The sequence below is a fragment of the Calliphora vicina genome, chromosome 2 (genome assembly GCF_958450345.1).
Source record: "Calliphora vicina chromosome 2, idCalVici1.1, whole genome shotgun sequence".
Lineage (NCBI taxonomy): Eukaryota > Metazoa > Arthropoda > Insecta > Diptera > Calliphoridae > Calliphora > Calliphora vicina.
In genome coordinates, this window is record NC_088781.1 from 78762423 (window position 1) to 78787393 (window position 24971).

At 34.3% G+C, this 24971-nt stretch overlaps 1 protein-coding gene across 1 annotated transcript in view; it reads left to right on the forward strand.

Moving 5' to 3' along the window:
• Klp31E (kinesin-like protein 31E) overlaps positions 1–24971 on the forward strand; it is a 672978-nt gene that overhangs the window by 261189 nt on the left and 386818 nt on the right. The window contains exon 6 of the mRNA XM_065502432.1: positions 1287–1635. Coding sequence (XP_065358504.1) covers positions 1287–1635 — 349 coding nt within the window. The remainder of the gene's footprint in view (positions 1–1286; positions 1636–24971) is intronic.

Consider the following 24971-nt stretch of genomic DNA (forward strand, 5'->3'; position numbering starts at 1 on the left):
CACTGTTCAACGAGGGACTCCATAGTTACATGGCCACTTCTCACATCCGCTGGTTCCAACACCAACAAACCATTGTCTATACAATCCTCCACTTCCTCACGGGCCCATACCAAATCCTCTGCCTCAGTGCTAGCTCTTTTTAAGGGTGGCTCCTGTAATGCTTGATGATTCGCCAGCTGGTTATTTCTTGATGGTCAAACATATCTGGTTCGCTTTCTTGGTGCTCTACAGTTTCGCTGAATATGACCAATTTTACCACAGTTATAACATTTAATTTTGGTTTTACATTGTTTCTCATTTAAAGCCTCTACAACTGCCTCTTCTTGACATTGAACATTATTCAAGTCCGACACCTTTTTATCAATGCCATCCACTCTGTTGTTAATAACATCAGACACTTTCTGAATTTTCTTATCTGTGGCTCTAGAAGATCCTTGAAGTTTTGTTAGAAGTTTATCGTTGTTTACTCTGAAAGTTTCTTTAACTTCAGCTAACAGCTTCTCGTCCTTTACTCGAAGTTCAGCTAGAAGCTTCTCGTTATTTACTTTAAAAATTTCTCGAACTTCTTTAAATTGTGCTATCATAGCAGCAAACTTTGTGCTTAAATCCATGGTGCCCGTTGTTGAACGTGTAGAAACTTCCATTTCTTCCTTATACTCGAATTCGTAAGCACCGATGTCAATATCAGGCCGCTTGAATTCGTCTATCAGCCTCTTCTGCAATTCTGCCTTATTACCTGCTGTTGGTAGCTCCAACTTACTCAATTCTTTCTTGAGTTGTTCAACTTCTAGTTCTCAAACTTCATGCTTATTATTTGCAATCCCACTTCTGACACCAATTGTTACGTTTTAACCTTTTCAAAACGTTTGTTTATTTCCTTTAAATAAACCGATACTACTGAAAGCTTTTATTTAATAATGCCCACAGATATGTTACAGTTTACTATTACAGCACTGTTATTTGAAAGCATTATGCTACTTTTAAATCAGCCCTTAAAATCGTTATATTTCGTAACAATATATCTTTAATTTAAATGACATACATAGATTTACTATTAAAATTAGATTGTATGTATAAATATGCAATCTGTTAGTAAGTATTAAGATAATGAAACCAAGGATATTTTCTTTTGTGCCGCGTATTTGAAAATTGTCTCGCTTTTTGTAAAAGTAAAACCGTCAACCCTACTCTAATCAGATATGTCTAAGTATGTATAAAATAATAAAAATAATACTAATAAATAATGCAATAAAAATTCGTTGAATTAAACATAATTATAATTTCAGGGTAAACGTTTAGTGGATAATAACGGCAATGCATCTATATCGGACACGTTTTATGAAAATGAAATGTTATTGCATGATAACAAGCGTCTTCAGCAACGTTTAAAATCTATGCAGGAAACTATAAATGTTCTTACAGAGAAAAATACACAATTATTATTGGAAAAAGAAATGGATAAATTTTCCTCGTTAGCAGATACCGATCAGTCTATTCAGAATATGATTGCTGGATACTTACTGGAAATTGAAAAATTGCAGGCAAAGTTAATAGAATCCGAAGAAATGTATCAACAACTTAAGAAATTTGGAGAATCAGCAGTTGTTCTTGAAAACAAATTTCCAATAAATGAAAGTAAGTATTATTTTCAATTATTCAAATGCATAACTACTATTTTAAATTATTATTCCAAAAATCATATTTTGGTCAGTTTTTTAAAAAGGAATATTCGAGAATATTTCTAAATTTCATAAATGCCGTGATAAGAATTTTTCTCTAACTTAATTTTTAGGTGCAAAAACTAGTTTTTGAAAACTCGAACCTTTATAGTTCCCGAGATACCGAATTAATATTGATATTTCTTTATCTCGAAGTAGTATGTTTATTGAGGTTCGGAGCCACTTTTTAACTACAGACAATATTTCACACAAATACACCCGGTCACAAAATTAAATGCAACAGTATCAGAAATAAAGGTTTTACAAACAATTGTATAAAAAAGTTACATTTTGATAATACTGTGTCTACTAGGGTATTCAATCGATTAACCGTTAATCGGTTAACCGATTAATTTTATGCGGTTAACTGTTCGAATAATTTAAAATTGCCGATTTTCAAATAACAAATAAACCGATTAATTTGTGTCGATTAACCGAAATTCCTTTTTTGCACTTTAACATATTTTTATTTTTCCATTTCAATTCAAATACAAATTTCAAATTAAAATTATATATTTTTTCGAACATCCAAGAAAAATGTTTAGTGAGAATAACAACTGACATATTTAATTTATATGTATTTGAAACTTTGTTTGCATTTACATGTACAGAACTTAACGAAACTATCAAAAGTATTCTAAAACAGAAAAAACTAAAAATAAAACTGAGATATTGGATATTCCTTATCATGCTTTCGATTTCTCCAACATCAACGAGATAGTTTTTTCCAAGTCAAGTTTTATTGAATCTAAAGAAAAAAATCGTTTAAAAGGAAAAAAATTAAATTATATTCTTTTTTTAAAAGATTTTTTCAGAAGATCTCACTAAAATCCAAAAAAAACTCAAATGTGTATACAAAAAGGATCTCAAATACCATATTTGCTATTATTTTTTGGTTGAATTGTTATGTTTTGTTTGTTTTTATGTTTTTGTACACAAAATTCGTGGTTGTATTTTCAATATAAATTTAAAATAGACATTATTCGGTTAATCGAATAATTTTAAATTAACCGATTATTAACCGAATAAATATAAACCCCGGTTAATTATTTGCTCGGTTAACCGATTAAACCAGAAACCCGATTAATTGAATACCCTAGTATTCAATTAATGTTTGTACCTTCTCCTGTAAATTTAAAATCTTTTTTTGCCGGTCTATTTCCATGCAAGCAAATGTTTGTGTAATTAAGTGATTCTTTACACGATCTTATTTTGTTTTTTGTTCCTTCGAATTGCATAAATATGTATATAGATTTGTTGTGTATGCACGTGTTAATATGATTTAAATATGAATAATAGTTTGTTACTTATTATATACTAGAAAAGGCTCCAGAGGGGCTAAAATGGGAATTACAGTTCAACATCTAGCTGTTCATTTGGAAAATGGCCAGCGTGTTTATTTTACCGAACAAAACGCTGAAAATAGAGCAGAGCAGCCGCCACATGCAAAACATTTGGTTCCTGATCAAAAATATGCTTACGAATATATTATGCACTGTATAGCAAACGGAAATGGCTGAATTTTTTTCCTAGATGCATGTATTGCAATGGCGTTATTGGACGGCGGATGCACTCAAACTTCCATTGAATTTGAACCAGACAGAATCACCAACTTGCAAAATCAGCAAAAACTCTATAATCCTGTTTCGGGTGTGAAGTCAGCTCGGGGGAGTCCATGGTTTAATTTTGTCCGGCACTGTATATTAAAATCGAGATCGATTTCTGCAGAAACTTTTAGAAAATTGTCTAATAAATATGCCATATTAGTAATGTAAATTTGTTTACTATTTTATAAATTTAAAGTTAATTAATAGAAACAAATTATATTATTAAGCGCATCAATAAGAGTAGAAACTATGTATTTTTTACAATATATGGTAAAAAGTCGAAAATAGTCGATTTAAATAAAAAATTCGAATGTTCGAAAAGTCAACTTTTCATAAATTACCAACACCGAAAGTTCGAAAAGTCAATACATTCATGATAATTTGCCAGAGTATATTGATCATAATTTTTTTTTTTTCATCATTTATTTATTGTATCTTCATTATTTAATGAACTAACAATAAGTGGTTTAAATCTTATATCTAATAATTATTATTTAATTAGTCCAGCCAGTGCCGGACGAAAAAATTTTGTATTCATGGTTGTTTTGGTTAAATTGGCATTCTTCATTCTAGATTAGGTCTGCTGTGTCCCTCCTTCTTAATCGAGTGTGGCCACGGTTATCTAATATGTTGCGGGCCAGCGGGTTTGGGTGAACTTCAAGTTTTTTTAAATATTTTTGTACATTTTTCGAGATTTCAGTTTTTACAATGGGCACGTTTAGATCTTTGTGTATATTCGCGTTTTTGATATACCAGGGGGCAACTGTAATCATTCTTAGAAACTTGTTTTGGCGACTTTGGATCTTTTCTACATTTGACGCCGTGCCCCATAACTGTATGCCATAACACCATATCGGTTTTATGATCATGTTATAAAGTAGAAGTTTACAATCTAAACTAAGCACAGAGTTTCTGCCAATAAGCCAATTAATTTGAATTGATTTCAATTTCATTTGAGTCAACTTTGCATCTAGATGACTTTTCCATGTAAGGCGACGATGTATTCCGAGGTATTTCACTTCCGATTGTTGAATTATTGTTTGGTTATTGATATGAATAGGGGGGCATGATTCTCTACGCAATGTAAATGTTATGTGTGTACATTTTTGCTCGTTGACTTTGATTTTCCATTGTTTTAACCATTTTTCTAATTCAAATATGTGGTTTTGTAAGTAACGAGACGCTTGTTGAGGGTTTTCATGAATGCTTAGAATAGCAGTATCATCAGCAAATGTTGATGTATGAGTGCGATTGTTAGTTGGCATATCAGACGAATATATCAAATATAAAAAAGGTCCCAGGATACTGCCTTGGGGGACTCCAGCTTCAATGGGTTGTGCAGTACTTAAAAAGTTTTCCTCTTTAACCATAAAAGTTCGACCAGTTAAATAGTTTCCAACAGCTTATGTGTGTTTGCGGGTAAATTTTGACTCAGTTTGTATATTAATCCAGCATGCTATACCTTATCAAACGCTTGAGAGATGTCGATGAAGAGTGCGGAACAGTATTTATTTTCTTCAAATGCTTTTCTCACCATATTTACAAGTCTCTGGGTTTGTTCGATAGTACTGTGTTTTCTTCTAAATCCAAATTGATGATTCGGAATACAATTGTTATCAGTTAACATCGGGTACAACTTGTTCATAAGTATCTTCTCAAATAGCTTTGATATATTAGACAATAGGCTGATGGGTCTGTATGATGCCACCTTTGTGTGATTTTTTCCCGGCATGGGTAACCAGTGAAACCATCCATTCTGGAGGATAATATTCAAGTCGTAATATAGCATTAAAAATTAAAAGAATTATTTTTATTGCTATCCGGGGTAGCTCCATAAGCATCTTGTTGCTGATCTTGTCCATACCAGGCGCTTTCTCTCTCGAATCTCAAAACGTAGGGATAAGGCGGCTCCAAAATGGGGTGCAACAGGTGGCAACTCAATTGCTTCGTTTGATGTGTTCGGTGTAAATACTTTTCTTAAATGATTAACAAACAGATTCCCTTTTTCACTATCATTTCTTGCCCAACCACCACTTGAATTACGCAAGGGGGACTTACATATAACGGGTATTTTAAGACTTTTTGTTTCTCGCCATAATGAGTAATCTGATTGCGGGGTTGCGTCTAGGCTTTCTAAATATTTGTTCAATGATTCCATTTTTCGAAATTCCAAGAGCTTTTTAAGTCTTTTTAAACAATCTTTAAGCTTCGATTTTAGTTGGGGGGATCTGTGCAATTGCCACTCTCTGCGAAATCTTTTTTCATTTAAGAGCCGTTCGACGTCTGCAGAACTAATTCTATTATATCTGATTTGTCGGGGGTTTGGGTAGCATGTTGAGCAGCCAGTTTGAGATTTTTATCGAAATTGATAGATAAGTGATCGATGTTTTCTGGTGTTCTTAGCGGCATGTTTTCCGAGCAATGTGTACTGAGGTATTTTTTATATTTGAGCCAATTTATTCTTGTGCCTGCCATCGCTAAATTACCAGTCGGGGATACAATTTCTAGGGGGCTCAATAAAGTAACAATAGTGGGTGAGTGATCTGAAGATAGTTCCAGCGAGGATTCAATTTGAATCATTTCTCTAGGGATATTTTTCATCACGCTAAAATCTATAACATCCGGTATTTTTCGTGGGTCAGTAGGCCAGTAAGTAGGTTGGCCGCTCGAAAGCACATTCAAATCCATTTTAGAAATTGTATCGAACAAAACACGACCTTTAGGGGTAATCAGTCGTGATCCCCAGAATGTGTGTTTAGCATTATAATCGCCAGCAGCCAGGAAACGGGGGCCTAGTGATTTAAAAAATCTATTATATTGACTTTCTGTAATTGAAAATCTAGGGGGTGAGTATATCGATGAAATCACTAAGTTTCGATGAAAATCTTCAAGACAGATTGTAGTAGCTTGAAGATAATCTTCGCAAAAATCACACATTAAGTAGTGTTTATAAACCGGTTAACCGAAAACCGGTTTTTCTTCGAAATCTCGGTTTTTTGCGAACCGGTTAATTTAAAATGTTGATTTTCGGTTAACCGGTTTATCCGGTTTTTATCAGTCGGTTAACCGGTTTTTAAAATTTAGGTCTAAAATCAAGAAATCTCATGGTTTTGTGCATTTTTTATATTCATTGTATACACATTATTGGTCTTATTTGAAACATAAACTGCTGATTTACAATACAAACCTATTTATATTGATATTTTTAAGAATTACAATGATTCCAAATAGTAGAGGACGATGAGTTTACTTAAAAACTTTTTCAGAATAAATTGCACATAATGAAACTATTAAAAATGAAATTCCGCATAATTCTAGAAGTTAAGTTAAATCTTAATAATGATTCATTATAAACTGAGTGATGATTTTACCTAACGTTAACTTGAATTTGATGTGCATACCTTATTTCAATCAATTTGAATTCATTAGTGTATTTTGTTCTTAAAATTTAATTTTATTAATCATTTTGTTAGCTTAGTGTTACTTTTCAGAAATAATACAATGATTTGAAATCTGATAATGGAGTTTTATTAATTATTTGGTAAGATTTATAATGACAAATTATCACAGTTATGAAGAAGTGCGTTTGCACCTTATATGTCCTTTTTTGGACTTGGAACATTCTCTGTTTCATATCAGAAAGTCGAGGTGATAATAAATTTCAAAATTATCAAATATTTAATTAAAAAATTGAATTACATTTTTTGGTTGAAATTTAATGAATACACCAATAATTAAAACAAGTATTATATATATAGTAACATATTTATACTCAATTCCATTTGACTGAGATAATAATTTTGAAATTTTTACAAAATAAAATGGACTTAGCACTTTTGTATATTCATAGTTATTTAATATTAACCATTCCTGACAACTAAAAATACAAATTTTTAAGCTGTATATACTTTATTGCACAGTTTATGTTTTCTACGCATATATGACGGTTAACCGGTTTTTTCGATGTCGGTTAACCGAAAACCCAGTTTTCTAAAAAAGGCCAATTTTCGGTTAACCGTCAAACCGGTTTTTTATAAACACTAGTTTGAGTCGAGTTTTTATTAAAATTGCCGAGCCTCCGCATGCTCTACCTCTGGGATCTTTGGTGTCATATATTACATATCCATTTATTCGAAATGAACTTCTGGACGTCAAATGAGTTTCAGAAACCAGCATTACATCAATTTGTTGGTTTCTTAAAAAATATTCGAGTTCGTTTTTGTGTTGGCGTATGCGGTTTGTATTCCAAAAACATATTCTTAGGCAGTTCATGGTCTGTTAAGCACAGCCTGCAATAACATTGATTGCATCTTAAGCATTGCTTGCATCATGTTACTCATTGAGTTTGTAAAGTTATTTACCGATAGCACAAGAGTTTCTAATGTAGATTCTAGTCGGGTAAAATTGAAAATTGGCGTTTGCTCTCTTACCTCTGGGTTCACATTTTCGTTTTGGAGTTGACGGACTTGCGTCTGAGTTTGGTTGGTCCTAAGTACATTTGCATATGTTACTTTGTTGTCATATGTCTGTTGCAACGGGGGGTAGTTAAAATTGTTGTTATTTAATGGCTGAGCGGGGAAAATCTTTGGTTTCTGGCTTTGTGATTTTTTAACAATTGAGTAGACAGGACAACCCCTGTAGTTTGCTGTGTGGTTACCTCCGCAATTGCTGCATTTTTTTATTTTAGGATCATCTTTGGATTTGTTACATTGGGATGTGTTATGCAACTCCCCGCAAATGACACATACTGGTGGCAATTTGCAATATGCCTTGGTGTGTCCATATTCTTGGAAATTCAAACATTGGACGGGGCCAAATCGTTTGTGTGGTTCTTCTACCGTAATTTTACGATGCAATAAGTACTTCAGGTTATATATGGGATGTGTTTCATTTTTTTCAGGTTTATGTCACCGGGTTCAAGTTCAACACGGAAGAGTGGTTGGGTTTTTTTTTCGCGATTTCTAATATTTATCACATTTTTTGTCTTAAAGCCTTTATCTTCAAAGCTTTGCTTTATTTCGAGTGGTTCAACATTACAGTCAATACCCTTTATTACAACTTGTAGACCCTTGCTTCCTTTCAGCTGATAAGTGTACAAACTTTTCTTTTCAAAATCTGTTACAACCTTTCTATAATCGTTTTCACTATTGACCTGTATTTTAGTTTCATGAATCGTGCCTTGATTGGGATAACGTAAAACGAGTTCTCTCCTATTAATGAGATCAGGCTCTGAACCAGTGAATTTGAATTATTTTCTCTCAAGTAAATAGGAGGTGGTTTTCTAGAGGTAATTTTATTTACTGGTTCATCTGTTTCACTTTCCAGAATAGTCTAGCAGGTTCACTATCCTTATATAATTTAGCCAAGGGTGCCGCTTTCGAAGACTTGGGACTTCGTGCCCGTTTTAATATTGTAACATACCGGTCCATTCCAACCTGTATTTGGGATTTATTATCTTTATTTAATGGTTGACTAATCTTGGGTATAGCGCCGCTTAATGGGTTAATTTTAATTGTTGTCGGTGTGGTGGATTTCGTTTCTAAAGCTGATATTGCTAGCATACTTTCAGGCGTAAATAAAGTATTTGTATTTTTTGGTAACTCCAGATTAACAGGTGTTGGGTTTTCTTTTGTTTGACAATCATTAGTTGTTGAAAATGCGGGGGAACAAGAACGAGCACGGTTAACAGGCTTGGCGGTTTAAAACAAGTTGTCATATATTCTTCTGTTTGTTTTGTTTATATATTTTTCATCTACATTAATTGTAACGTATGCATTTCTGCCGTTTACACTTACCCTTCGCTCACTGTTTTCGTTAAAGAGACTCATTAAAGAGTTTTTGTAATTACTTTCGCTAACACTCTTGATCTTTATTTAATAGTCAATGCACAAAAAAGGTTCAAAAAAATATAAAGGATTTTCTTTACTTATTTGTCTTTTAGTTGTTGTTTTGATTTTTTTATTTAATAATATTATTAAAATAAAAGCGTCCTTTCGCGTAAATAATAAACAGGTGATATTTATATTTATTTTCCGATAGATACATTAAAATAACGAATTAACTCGGAGTAAAAATAAAACACGTCCAGTTTCAATCACGATCAACACTCGAGTTGATCATATATAACACAGAAAAAGATTCACTTTTTCCTACAAATTACTTTTAATTTTGGTAACTTTTCAACTATTTAAGATAATTTCATTATGTAATATGTTACAGCATGTTTTGACAACAGTTTACAGACCTCAGACAAAAGCGAACGTACGAGTTAATCGCTCAATAAATGAAGCATTGTGGTCCTAAATTAGAAGATATCAAAGGGAATGGGATAAATCATATTCCAAGTATTAACTCTGTAGAGTTTGGACAAAACATCTTAAGTCGAGATAAAAAATGTCTTAGTTTTTTATAATAAAACTAACTTTTCAAAACGCTCCGTTTACACTAATCTACTTCTTCTTACGAATATTAGTTTCTGAGATATCATAAAAAACAAATCAACTTATTTGGAGTTGTTGCTGATTTTATTTTTATTTATTACTAGTTAATCGCCCCGGCTTCGCCCTGTAGCATTTACTAATGTTACTTCTTCAAGTTTCTCCAACCCACGCACACCAGCCTGTTCTTATTTATTTGCAAATAAAATATCTAAATTTGTACTGCATACATTAGGGAGCTTTTTTATTACAGTTGACTGGACTCACAAAAAGAAAGAATCAGCCAAATCTCTCCAGCCGTTCTCACGTGATGACATTACATACATGGACCATTTAATTTTTATATATATAGATTTATTTATTATAAAGTAAATTTACAAGAAATACTACTTTTTTAAATTAAGACTGCCTGCTAAGGCCTTCATCTTTTAATTATTCAAAAAGTTTATATGTTTTTAATAAAATCTAAAGGTAAATTTTTTTTTAGTACATTGTAGATAAAATTTTGTATAGCTTCTTTTAGAGTTATTGATACATTATTATTGTTAAAACATGATAGCATGTGTGACATGGTTAAATTGTTAGTGCATTGTGGACATCTTGGTGGGGTTGTGTTTCTTCCGAGGAGATATTCATGTGTAAGTTTTGAGTGGTCTCATCCTGGTAAATATTTTTTGTTGTTGTCTTGTCAGGGTGGTTGGATATATTGCCTTTTCTTGATCAATATTAATATTTTAATAATATATATTCGGTGAGTTTGTGTTGCTGTGATTAAATGTGGTTTTTGCTAAATTTTTTACATCTTTTTTGGTGTAGTTGTTCTCTTTTGCAGTTTTATCAGATAGTTCGTTGCCAGGTATATTCATGTGAGCAGGGGTGTATAGTATTTTGGTTTTTTTACTACAGATAAGATTTTCTTTCGTTCGTTTGATTAAAGGATCGAATGTTTACGTGATTTTAATGCATTTATAGAAGAAAGAGTATCAGTACATATTAGAAGACCACTTCGGTTTTAGTTTAATTGCTTCCTCAATAAGTGTCAATTCCGATGTAAAAATAGAAGTAAAAGATAGAACTATTCCAGTTTTAATAATAAAGATATAGTTGAAGGTATTTTAGGTTTTCTTTTTAAACTAATATAGTTTGTTGTATCATTAAAAATTATATTATTTCTTATTTGTGATATTTTTACTATTTGGTTGCTTAAGAGAGTATTATATCTTTCTTCTATTGTTGGTAGTCCTAGTTCAAACAGAATGTTTGAAATGGGTATTGTTCTAAACGCTTGACTTATCATTCTTAAAGATTGGTTATAGTATTTTTTTAATTTGAGTAGATTTGTTTTAGATGATTTACCATATATAATTAGTCCATAGTCTATTTTACTTAAAATTATGGATTTTAGCACGTGTACTAGACTGGTAATAAGACTTTCACTTGTAAGGCCGCAAATGCTTTTGAGTATGTTTATTCTTTTTGTAATATTGCTTGCTATAAAGTTTATATGACTATTCAGCTTTATTAAATATAAGACCCAAAATTTTGAGTTCTTCAACATCTGTGAAAAAGGAGTCATTTATTTTAAATTTGCTTATTGTGCAGTTGTGTTTACGACAAAAATGTAGGTGTTTACTTTTGTATTGGGAGAATGATGCACCAGAAGTGTTACACCATCTGTTTATATCTGTTAATATTCTATTTATTGCATTTATTAAATATAAGACCTAAAATTTTGAATTCTGCAACATCAATAAAAGTAGTAATTTATTTTAAATTTGCTTATTGTGCAGTTGTGTTTACGACAAAAATGTAGGTGTTTACTTTTGTATTGGGAGAATGATGCTTTTGAATGATTGTTTTGTCAAAAGTTAACAGAACTGTTTCTTAAGAAATATCATAAGCTATTGGAAAAATTGTTTATGCTATTTTTTAAAACTTAAAATTAATTAAGATTAATATTAGTTATTAACATATTATGCTGTTAATTTAATACTTTAAATTATAAAAATAATTAATGTTAATAATATAAGGATTGAGATCGTAAAATTCTTAACACACGTTTTTCATTAAAACTTTTAGCCCAAGTATTATTTGATTTTTTTTTATCAAGTTACCTTTGTAAAGCATGTCAGTTATTATGTTTAATGTCAATTATGTTCATTTGTTGTTAATCTGATTAAAATGAGTGACCAGAAAAAAGTGCGTACTAAAATTATTAAATACTAGATGACCCGACGGACGTTGTCCTGTCCAAATTAGAAAAAAAGTTCGATTTGTGAATTTGTGAGAAGCTGTTTATAATGTGTAAAAATAGTTAAAAAGGGGAAAAACGTATTTGTGAATGATAATGTTTGATTTACATTTGATTTTAAAATGTGTATGTATGTACAACGAATCTTATGGTGTTCTATTTACATTTTGATTGAAAGATCGATGTTCAGGCAACCAATTAAAATAAAGAAATACTTTTTTTCAATTGCTTTGCTGTGATATCATAATTTCGTTCATTCCAATGCTCTATGATACACGACATTTTTTTGTTGTTGTCTGGCACGTAAACAAATAATGCTGATGGTGTTCCAACACGGGAACAGGCAACATATGGAGCCATAGGGATCCGTGGTAGCAAAACGTTTTGTCCTTTGTACTTCCTTTAAGTATTGTTGCTTCGATGACATTATGCATCAGGTTTTTTATCGCAAGTCGGGTGCCATTACAAAGACGTGGTCCGATCAGTCTTTCAGTTGGAGATTGTGAGGCGGTAATCCTGGTAATTCCAGCGAGTTGGATAGTTGACGACATCATCTTGGGAAGTACCAGAATCCACTGATTTGTATGTCATCATTGTAATTTTGTGCAATGTTTGGAAACACCTTTCGGATTAGTTCCGATTTTTCGGTGAACTGGCAGAAAGCGTTGGGAAATTAAATGCAGCCGTTCGAAATGTCAATCGGGTTTTTTCAATTTCCAGCCATTGTTTGGAAAATACTTCCCCAGATTGATCATTCTGCAGCTCAACACACATGTTCACAGTCAATTTGAGTTTCTTGACTTGCTTTCACAAAATGGACAACTTCAAACATGGTTTGTGTTGACCATGGAATCACTGGCGAAATTCACCTGCCAACAGAATCATCGCACCTCAGAACCCGCTTTGATTGTTTCGTAAATATTTCCACGTTTTGTCTAATGCAACCAAAGACTTTTTATACACCATTGTACACTCATCCCAAACGATCAGTTTGCTTGCTGCAAAACTTTGGCCATCGCACTGTTCTTGGAAATGTTGCATTGTGGATTTTCATTGATTTGCATATTCAATGGCAACTTGAGTACTGAATGAGCAGTTCGACCGCCTTCCAACAACGTAGCTGCAATTCCTGATGAAGCAAGTGCAATATCAATCGTTGCCAAAATAAACGCGATCAAAAAGTTTTTCCAGTTCAACCGGGAGCGTGCATATTTTTGTTGACGATTCAACTGTGGAACGTTTGTTCGAACTGATTCCCTTAAGGCATCGCAATCATATTGTTTTTCGCGTCTCAACTCTTGATTAAATGCGTTGTGCATCGGACGATTGGGAGCTGTCATGCCTAACTCAGATAATACCTTTTTCGACATCATCAATCACATGTCCTCAATTAATATCAAAGCCTCGTTGAAAAATTTCATCGCCCAGTTGCAAATTTGGATTTGATGTTCTAATACGCATCTTTGTACTAACTTCACAAATCAGTCGGTTTATCCCAATATGCTTCCCATATGTTGAGATGTAATTGCAAGCGTTAATACGCTTCTCTATACGTTACACAATTCAACATTTATAGTTCGTAAATCTCGGAATGATGTCGTAAAAAGTGGGCGTAAAAGTAGGTGTGATCAATTTTTCTTTCAGTAAAAACTTAAATTGGATTATTACGAAAATTTAAAATAAAATTTAGGCATATCGGTGCAGCCGATTTTCAATTTTATATAAATCGAACAAAGTGTACGTAAAAGTAGGCACGGTCAATTTTTGTATCCGTAAGAACCTAAGTTGGACTATGACGAACATTTGACAATAAAAATTGTCCAAATCGGTCCAGCCGTTCTCAACTGATGCAATTACCAACGAACGACATTTGATTTTTATTTATATAGAAGAAGAAGATTTCAGCATAACCCAACATGGTCCTACAAAAAGTTGGCCAAACAATCAAAGGTCTGCTATCAAACTGTTTCCAATGTTATTAAACAGTAACGGGAGAACTTGTCCGTTGATATAAAACTTTGTTCATGTAGAAGGAATGGTCCACATGATGTTTCTAAAGCCAAAAAAATAGAAAGCATTTTCAAAAGAGCTCCCAACACCTCCGGGAGGAAAGCAGACCAGTTAGGTCAGTACTCGGACTATTTGGTACAAAAAGATAAAGCCAATGCAGGTTTAAAAGCATACAAGGCTCAAAAAGTTCCTGACAGGAACTCTGCTAAAAATTTAGAAGCCCAAGGCAGAGCACGGAAATTGAAATTAAATTTTATACAAAAAATATACCTGCTGCATAATGGATGACGAAATGTACGTATGGAAAATTTTTCGCATCTTCTGGGAATATCTTTTTATGTTGCAGATGCTCGAGGGAATGTTGAAGAAAAGTTTTGGACCCAAAAGCAGACAAAATTTCCAAAATAGTTCTTGGTGTGGCAAGCAATATGCAGTTGCGTCAAATGCAGCCAAACATTTGTTACAAAGGGTCCTTTGTAACAAATGTCAAGGAATGTTTACAAAAAAGGATGTTTCCCACTCATAATGTGTCCACTTATTTTTGGCCTGATTTGGCATCTGTCACTATAGTAAGAAAGTGTTGAATGGTACAAGAACAATAATGTGGTATTTGTACCAAGAGAGGCAATTCCTCCAAACTGCCTGGAGCTGAGGCTCTTGTTAAAAGAGAATTAAAAAGCACAAAAAAGGTGTCCAAGGTTTAGGTTTAGGTTACGTGGGTTGCTCGCAAGTTAGCGAGTTCACTCGGAGGCCTTGTGGCCCATTGTGGTACCCTTAGAAGTACTATTCCCTTATGCTGAAAATGTCATACATAAAGTGAGAATAGTTTCCCTCCCTAGTTTCGTCTATTATGTGATTTCTGTGGTCGCTATGGGAACCAGCCGGTACTTCTAATAAACCCAATCATATTCACTAGTGACACATCTCTGAGACAGTCCAGATCATGGAAAAGAGCTCTACCAAGATGTAGTAGTCTATACAAGAGCATAGACTACTACATCTTGGTAGAGCTCTTTTCCATGATCTGGACTGTCTCAGAGATGTGTCACTAGTGAATATGATTGGGTTTACATTCACATTAGAAGGGCATTTCCATTGGGCATTCACATAGAAGGTGCTGTACCGATTCCTCCTCCTCTTCATCTAAACAACTTCTACAATAGCCATAACGTGGGTAACCCATACGTTCCGACATATGTCCAATCATGCAGTGCCCAGTAATTATACCCGTGAGAAGTCTAATCGAATTCCTACTAAGAGACAAAAGAGTCTTAGTTCTATCCTCTGTCAGATTGGGCCAGAGCATTCTGGATATTCTACAAGTGATGATATTTGACCACCTGAGTTCCGTCTCGCTCAAAGCCCATTCATCTATCAATTTTGATACTGTCACCAAGGGAGTGTGAATATCCCTTTGCGTAAGAGATACGTCCAGGGACGACCCGTTGGTTGCGCACTCATCAGATACTTCATTTCCCCGGATGCCCGCATGTCCTGGAACCCATATCAACTCCACGTGATGTTGTGTCAGTTGTGCCAGTGATTTGATACAATTGAGAAGACATTTCCACCTAATCACGTTGGAGTTAAGAGCCTTGATGGATGCCAGGCTGTCCAAGTAGATATGTATGGTCGAATTTTCGAGATTCAGTTCCCGGATTCTTCTCGCGGCTGTATCAATAGCATAAATCTCTGCCTGGAAAACCGTGCAGGTATCGGGTAATCGAAGAGACATCAAAAGGTCCAGCTCATCTGAGAAGATTCCCGAGCCCGTGCCTCTTTCTGTCTTTGAACCATCAGTATAGATTGATATCACGTCATCTCTTAGGACAGAGTTCGCGGCCCAATCATCCCTTGTCGGTATTCTGATCCTAAATGTTCTATCAAAATTCGGTGTGGGTATTATATAATCCGTTTCCCTCCCTATGATTGGCCTGCCTATCTTTTGTAGGATGGTGCCATGACCAATACGATCATGCTTCAGTCCGCTCGACTGTTTGAGTCGTAGAGCAGACTTAGCAGAAATGCATTTGATATATATATCAAGGGGAGTTATATTTAGCATCGTCTCTAGACTGGCCTGAGGTGTGGAATTCATAGAGCCAGTAATTGCAAGACATGCTAATCTTTGTACATTGTTTAGAATAGAGAGGTGAGTCTTAGTGTCCACCACTCTCCACCAAACAAGAGCCCCATAGGTCAAAATAGGTCTTCTGACCGCGGTGTACATCCAGTGTACAATGTATGGTTTAAGACCCCATCTCTTCCCAAAGGTTTTCTTGCATATATAGAAGGCACATAATGCCTTCTTCATTCGACTCTCAGCATTACGTTTCCACGAGAGCTTAGAGTCCAAAATTACGCCAAGATATTTGGCTTCGCTTGAAATCTTCAGAAAAGTACCATCCAGTCGTGGAGGTTTAAATTCTGGAGTTTTATATCTCCTGGTGAAAAGAACCAGTTCGGTCTTGGCAGGGTTAACACCCATACCGTTTTCCTTGGCCCATGATAGCAGAACGCTGAGCGCTGATTCCATGAGTTCACTTATTGTGGGAAGAAACTTCCCTTGAATAAGAAGCACAACGTCGTCAGCATATGCGACTACTTTGGTACCTATCCTACTGAGCCTGAAAAGGATTTTATTTACGACAAGATTCCACAGAAGTCGAGAGATGACCCCACCTTGTGGTGTGCCTCTTGTCACAACTTTCCTTGTCCTACCAATACCCATATTAGAGTTAATGGCCCTGCTCCTAAGCATATTTTCTGTCCAATTCCTTATCCGCTGATCAACACATAAGTCACCCAGTGCATCAACTATTGCGGATATGTTCACATTATTAAACGCACCCTCTATATCCAAGAAAGATGCCATAACATATTCCTTCTTGTCAAGTGTCCCCTCTATAGTCCCGACAACGTCATGCAAGGCTGTCTCCACCGACCTGCCTTTAAGGTATGCGTGCCTCCACAACAGTAGTATTTAGCATGGCCTCATACTTCTGTATGTGGTAGGTATGTTTACGCCGCAAACGCTTTTCCCTGGTGGTCAAAGACGCGGGATCTCGCGAGTCCAACGTCCTGACATACCGGAGAGAGCGTTTGTAGCCCGCCAACCTTTTCCGTTCGTCCTGTTTCCTGTTTTTCTGTTCTGTGTCTCCCTTTGCAGGGTCATGGGCCTCCGGATGTACGTCTTCATTCGCTTTTAGCGGCTCGGAGGACACCATGAGTAAGTCCTCCTCATCAGTCTCATAAAGGTTTAACCCTTTCAGACCTGAGAGGTTGTCGTCGCTGTCGTCCAAAGTCACTCTTTCCTGTCTAGTCAAAAAACTATTCGTCTTATTTACCCCAGTAGCATCACCGACTACCAGACCCGGGGTATTCGTCTGATTCGTCGCAGTCACAGTAGCTCCAGTGGCACTCAGACCTGTGGCTTCCGCCTGAGTACTCACGTTACCCTTGGAGATTTTAGCACCCTCGACCAAGGACATAGGGCCGTCGTTTGAAACTGACATTTCATGGGGGGGGGGTTTTGGCAGTTTATACCTCTACCATAGGTAAGAAAAAGACACTGCCGCTCCACTGGAGTCAGACGCAGACCAGGATGCCGCTCAATGTGAGACAGACGCATCCTGGATTTGAGTTTTTACCAAAAACATTCGGACTGACAGAACCAGATTGTAATTTCCAGCCGCCCTTAACATAGGGAACAGACGCTAGAAGGTACGGTTATGTTGCCTAGGTAACCCAAACCACAGTCCCGGACCGACATCAGAAAATGCAGACAGAGGTAATTGGTAGCCGCCCTAACTAAGGGAACAGGCGCTACCAAGTTGAGGTCGTGATCGCTAGGCGACCGAAGATGGTCATTTACCCCACAGCCGCTCTTAACATAGAGGACAGACGCTGTGAGGTATGGGGAGGGTAGTTCTTAGATCACATCCTTAGGATGCTTAAGCCCCTGCACCGTGCCCGAAGACTCAAGGTGACTACCCGCAGCAGGGGAAAAAAAAGGTGTCCAAAAGTGTGGTAGATTTTAAACAGAGATAGACAACCTATTCGAACAAAGTGACATAAAGCACTATAAAAACCATAATGGAAGGGTTTTCGAAAAAATTTCATCATTAGTGATTAGAACTATAAAAATATTTTTTTTTGTAAATTGTAACAATAATTTCAATCAAATAAAAAAGGATTCAAAACTATAAGTTTAGTGGTTTCATTTTTATTAACATATATGTATGTTAAAAAATTTTCGATCTCAGTCTTTAATATATAAAATATTTTTTTTTCATTTAAATCTTTAACATAACATTTTAACTTTTGTTTTAAAACAGTGTTTTGTGACTCGTATATTCTGTTTACGCGAATTTTGTGGACTCTGTTCTAAGGTGAAGCGTTTCTCAAAGAGAGCGCTCTGCATCGATAGAAACAAATAGTATTCGAACGAGTCACAGTCTTTCTGTACATAATTATTTTCTAATTACTAACTTTTCTTGTCACATATTACAAACAGCACCAATACATTTGAATGGGCATTAAAAAAATAATAAACTAAATTTGTCAATCAAAATCATTACTTTTTACTTTTATAAAAACAAAACATTAAAAACGTTACCTTAAAAATGTAACTTCTATTTTATTACATTTAAATTACGTTTTAATAATACATACACAATTCTAAACAAATTATTATTTTGTACTCCCAAATCAATGTACACATGTATTCATGATCTTATCCCAGCGGGAAAAAATTATAGGACTTCAATTTGTAGGCCTTCTAAAAGGCATACTTACACATTCTAAAAGATCCGATACTCATTCCACCCTGCCTGCTCTTAGAAGGTGTTCAAGAAGCTCTATGAATCCCCTTCTAAAAACAAGTGAGCTTGTTGGCTGCCAACAGCCCATCATAAGTAGGCCTTCTCTCTGCCCTCTAACAGCAGCGAGTATGCAAGGCTTTGGTTCGCAATGACACGCCGTGTAAAATTGAAATGATTTTGCAATGCGGCAAAATGATTTTGCAAGTCCTTGTGTCTGCAAAATGAGGCATTTAGGAAGGCCTCTTTACTGCATCTTTTTCCCGCTGGGATTTCTTGTTCACAGTTTTTTTCTACTCATTGCATATATAATGCAAAATATTTCATATATGTGGCGGAATTCTAAAAAAAAATTAAAATTTGTCTTTTAAGGCTTTTATAGACGACAATATTATAATACTTTTCAAATTTAAAATATTATTAAATTCATCTGGTTTGTCAAGAAATCATTTTGAGAAATTCATTTCATATGTACACGGTAGTATTCAACATGTTTTTTGTTGTTAATCGTTTTTGTTTTTCTGCAAAGTTGCAAGAAAATTCTAGAGAAGTTCAGGGAACTATTAGAGTCAACAATGAGAAGCTGTTAACTGAAGTTCAAGAAACTTCTAGAATTAACAACGAGAAGCTTCTTGCTGAAGTTCAGGTCAACAATGAGAAACTGGAAGCTAAATTTCAAGAAACTTCTAAAGCTACAGACGAGATATTTCAAGAACTTTGTGTGGTTATAAACAGCAGAGTAGATAACCTTGAAATGCAAATATCCAAATTCGACAAAAAGGTGTCCGAATTAGAGAGCGGCCTAGAAAAACAATTCCGAGATGTTGATAATAAATTTCTCGATCTGAAAATGAATATTAATAAAATTCAATGCCAAGATGGACCGGTGCAAAGTATTTCAGAAACATCGAGTAGAATAAACTCTCCTTGTTTTGAAGGCAGCACACCATTTAATGTTTTCAAGATATAGTTTGATACAGTTGCCGAAAGAAATGTATGGCAGTTCTTGAGTAACAGAAATAGCTATGATGACATAATGTATGCTCTACAACGTAAGTATGGTGGAGAACATATGAAAGGAATATACCGAATGGAATTGCGTGGTAGAATGCAAAAATCTAATGAGGCGCTACAAGACTTTGCGGCAGAAATCGTACGTTTGATGCAGCTTACATATCCACACGAAAACCATCCGTTATTGGATCATTTCAAGATTGAGGCATTTGTGAATGGGCTTCGTGACCCTGATGTAAAACATGCGGCTTATGCTACGCGAAAGTCAACATTTGCGGAAACCATTTTATTCGCATTGGCACAAGAAACAGCGAAATTAATGTCTCAGCCGCAAATATGCAAGGTGCGAAATGTTGTTGTTGTTGTAGCAGCAGTGTTTGCTTAGTTGACAGACCTCTGCCGAGTGAACTCGGGTCATTCCGGTGCGTAGAATCGGCTGTCGTGGGAATGAGGTGCGAAATGTCGAGGTTGTTGCTGATAATGAGGGATGTATAGTCGACGATTTAATAAAGATTTTGGAGGCGTTTAGTGAGAAACAAGGTAAAGCTATAATTGCGGGAAAGCTGGCCATCTTCAGCGAAACTGCAAAGCACCGAGAATACGATCCAGATCTGTTTCGCCACCAAGAAATGAGCAGCAGGCGAATGATCGTTCATCACAAGAGTCACCTTTAAACTAAAACGAGCTAGTACTACGGGACAAGAACTAGCTCCCACATCTGAGGGCCCCACAATTTCCATGTCCGTAATGCAGCAGAAAAATAGCAACCTTACTGCTTGTGGGTACATAAACGATCAGAAACACGTTTTTACTATAGACACTGGAGCATCACAGTCTATCGTCAAGCCCAATTTAGTCAAGAAAACAATTAAACCATTACTTGTGGTAATTCTACGCATAGCTACTGAAGAGCCGGCCACTGTCTATGGTAAAGTAAATGTGAAATTAATCATTACCAACGTCAGCGTCAACCATGTATTCATTATTACCGATATTGTGGACGAAGTAATCATTTAGATATGGGAGAAAAGGTTATGATTTGGCGAAATGTGGAAATACCCCTTGACGTTGGATATGAAAGCTAGTTAGCGTAGATCATCATAAACTACCACCACAGTCAGGAACTTTAGTTTGGGCTCGTATGGAGGGAGATTGTGATGACAACAGTTTGTGGGTGGTAGAACCAATAGAAATAAGAAGTGATCTTATAACAGCAAAAACCCTCGTTAAGCCCTGCAACAACAGAATATTTCCTGTAAGAGTGCTTAACCTGTCCAGCTCTGAAAAAGTCGTTAAGCCAAATTCCGAAATAGGTCAATGCGCTTCAGCAGAGGCAGTAATCAATTGCGAGAAAAGCCCGGAACCTGCCAATAAGTCCACCAAAGAACACGAACTACTAGCGGAATATGTGGGGAAATGGGTAGAAGGATTAGCACCACCCGATAGGAATAAGGCCAAACAGCATATCAACAGATGAAGATAAAATACGAGCCGAATAGTACAAATATGGGGATTCTGGCTTGATTTATAGGCATTTTTTCCTCTAAACTGGCAGAGAAGAGGAATATTGAAAATTTTTATGAGGAATATTGAAGAGCATTTTCTGAAATTAAGGCAGCGACAATTTGATGACGAGGAATTGTTGGCAGAGAAAAAGGCAGCGACAATTTGTAAATTTTTGTTTTCTTGCTTCAGGTAATTTGAGTAATGTAGAAAAATGCTTTGTGTGTTGTATTGTGTGGAATTTTTTATTTCATTAGTTTTGTTATACTATTGTGTAGAGGCTTTTAATGCAGTTTTAATAGGAGGGTTTATTTTCTTTTAATTAGTCTACATTAGGGTATACAATTTTAATGGGAGTATTTTTGGTCATGAATAATTTTGAATATTGTAATAATAAATTAATGGGAGTATTTTTTTATTCACATTAAACAATATTTAGATATGGAACCTAAATTAAGATTTTGGCATTCTGAAATATTAAATAGAAATTTGTACAATATTTGAATAAATTTGCGCATTTTTTGTGAAAAGTTTTTTCACCAGAAACCTCAATGAAACAAAACAGGAAACATATAATTCAAAAAGAAGGATTTCTACTAAAGGTATTTGTAGATGGCAATACCGAGTATTAATATTTGACAAAAGCTCAAGTATAATAATACAATTTCATCGTCTAAACAAAATTTGTATTAGATTTTCAAAAAATACAAATGATTTTTTTGATTTACGGTCGGTATTGAAAATTTGGTTTAAAACAATTAAAAAACTTTTTATTTTCATATGTATCGGGTATGTATTTATAAAAACAAATAAGGCAAACAAAATGTCTAGAAAATATAAAATAAAGTTTGTAGAAAAATATCAATCATCAAAGAAATAAAATATTTGTAATACTATCATGTAAAAAATAAATGTTTTTTCAAAAAGATTTTTTGAAATACGGAATGATTTCAATAATATTTTAAATTTGAAAAGTGTTAATACTCAGTATTGCCGTCTATAAATACCTTAATTATTATTTCATACATTTTAAATGGAGTTATTGGAAAAAATTTTCGAAAATATGAAATAATTTATCCAAATTAACTTACGATGAATTTAAAATTAAATATTCTGATTTTCTATATCTATATGGTTCACACACACTAAAAGATATTAATAAATGATAATGCATTAAACAAGAATTAGTTAGCCAAATATTTAATAGGAAGCCAAATATCATCTTCTCATCAAACTAAAAGTTCTAAATTGTATAACCTACGTGATAATGAAACGCAAACAAAGAATATATATTAGAAACATATTGAAACTCAAACAATGCAACCAGAGTCAAGTAGTGTAAGTCTTCACTAAATATTGTTACGTTTTAACCTTTTAAAACGCTGGTTTATTTCCTTTAAATAAACCGGATACTTTTGATTGCAAATAAAAGCCGTTTAGTAGAGTAAAAATTGTAACAACTCTTTATTTATTCAAAATGTACAACAACCACAGAATTAAATAGCCACTCAATGATTTTTATACACATTTATAAATTCTCAGAAATACAGACACAATCTATAATGTACACGAATTTACTTGAAAAAACACAACACACTTTAAGGCACTAAGTTGATGTTTATTCGAAAAGCGTCTCTGATAAAACTCACTCACGACTGCAACCTCTGCCACTATTTATAACACTGCATTACCATCTAGAAAGCTCTTTAACTGTCTAGAGGTTTCTAATACATACGCCATCTGTGGTGTACTTTCTACAATGTTCTTTAACTGAATATTCGAAATCGAATACAGCGTTGCCAACTTACGATCAAATCAACTGAAAGCTTTTATTTAATAATGCCCACAGATATGTTACAGTTCTACAGCACTGTTATTTGAAAGCATTATGCATTTTAAATCAGCCGTTAAAATCGTTATATTTGAATTCAAGTACAATTTCGTAACACTGCCCCCCGCTTAAGCCTGTTCGTCCCGAATAGGCATAGATTCACTTCTCCCATAGGCGGCTAGTCGTTTCAGATGTTCAACTTTAATTATTAACGAAATTCAAATTTTCGTTAATATTTGCTTTTTAACAATAAGATACAACAATTTTAATTTAAAAAAAATAAAAAAAGAAAGCAAAATGTTATTTGAAACAAAAATGCAAGCACTTTATTTCGTAAGCCTTTTTGATAAAACTTTAAAAAAATGAAGAGAGGGTGTAAAATTTACCACCACCTCATAAGTTAAAGGTTAAATCCATGCTGCTTGTTGCTGAACTTGTAGAAACTTCCATTTCTTCCTTATACTCGAATTCGTAAGCTCCGATGTCAATATCACGCTGCTTGAATTCATCTATTAGCCTCTTCTGCTTTGTTACCTGCTGTTGGTAGCTCCAACTTACTCAATTCTTTCTTGAGTTGTTCAACTTTTAGTTCTTCAAACTTCATGCTTATTAATTTGCAAAATCTTTTTGCGAAATCTCCATCCACATTTTTTCTGACATACAAACAACTCAAGCCCAACTTCTCCAAGACTACAGAATTTCCAACGTTGACATCAAAGTCTACATCAAATAATATGTCCTAATTACAAAATATTTCCAACTATAAATATTAAAAATTGCTACAATTGTATAACAATTAATGAATATGATTTTTTTATGATTTTTAAATTACATATATTTCGTTTGCGTTTTATTTCTTGAATTTATTCGAATAATTTTAATTAGAAACTTTCCGCTATAAAAAACTTAAAATACAATTATCAAACCATAATGAACTGAAATTAATCAGCCTGACTACAAAAGCCTTAAAGTCGATTTTAAGTCCATAAAGTTGACTATTATTTTAAATTTCGTACCATAAAACAAATTTAAAAGATAATTTAAAATTAATATTAGTGGTTATTATGCCGAACTTTTCTTTTTGTGATTAATATTATTAATTATTATTTAGGCTCGAATTCATTAAATTGATTTCCTTAGAAATACAATTTATTCTATTAAATTTTCATAATTCTAAAGAATACTGAAAAAGTTATATTTAGACACACGGCAGAATGGAATGCATTTTCGGGGTTAGCCACCACCCCCTCATCCGCACTCTTTTGTGTCGATGTAAGTGTCGCTTGTAAATATCATCTATTTAACTCACCAGTTTTTACAGAAATAGAATAAAGGACTTATATCAAAACTTTCTTTTAATCTTATTTCTGTTTCTACTTTGTTTGAGTTAGACGAAATTTACGAGCTTTCTCAGTGTTGCATTCTTTAGTATTATTACTTGTTTTGTTTTGCTTTAGTCAGCTGTCAGCTAACAATGAAGCAATTGTTTTTATGTTTGTTTTTTGTTGTTTCTTCTATGTTGGTTCTGTTTATCAGTCACAACTCGACAGAAGATCGTTAAACATGTACCACCGTGCCCGGTGTATTTATACCAGTGGTGCCCGAAATCACAATTCCCTAACACGCGTAATAGGGCAAGAAAGTTCTGCTGACGTTACTTTGATACACATACACTATAAGCTTACTTGTGCGTTTTCTTATAATGATCATGTGTTTGTTGCTTTGATTTCATCTCACAGAACAAAATCAAATCAAATTCTCCGCTGTTTTACCAACACAA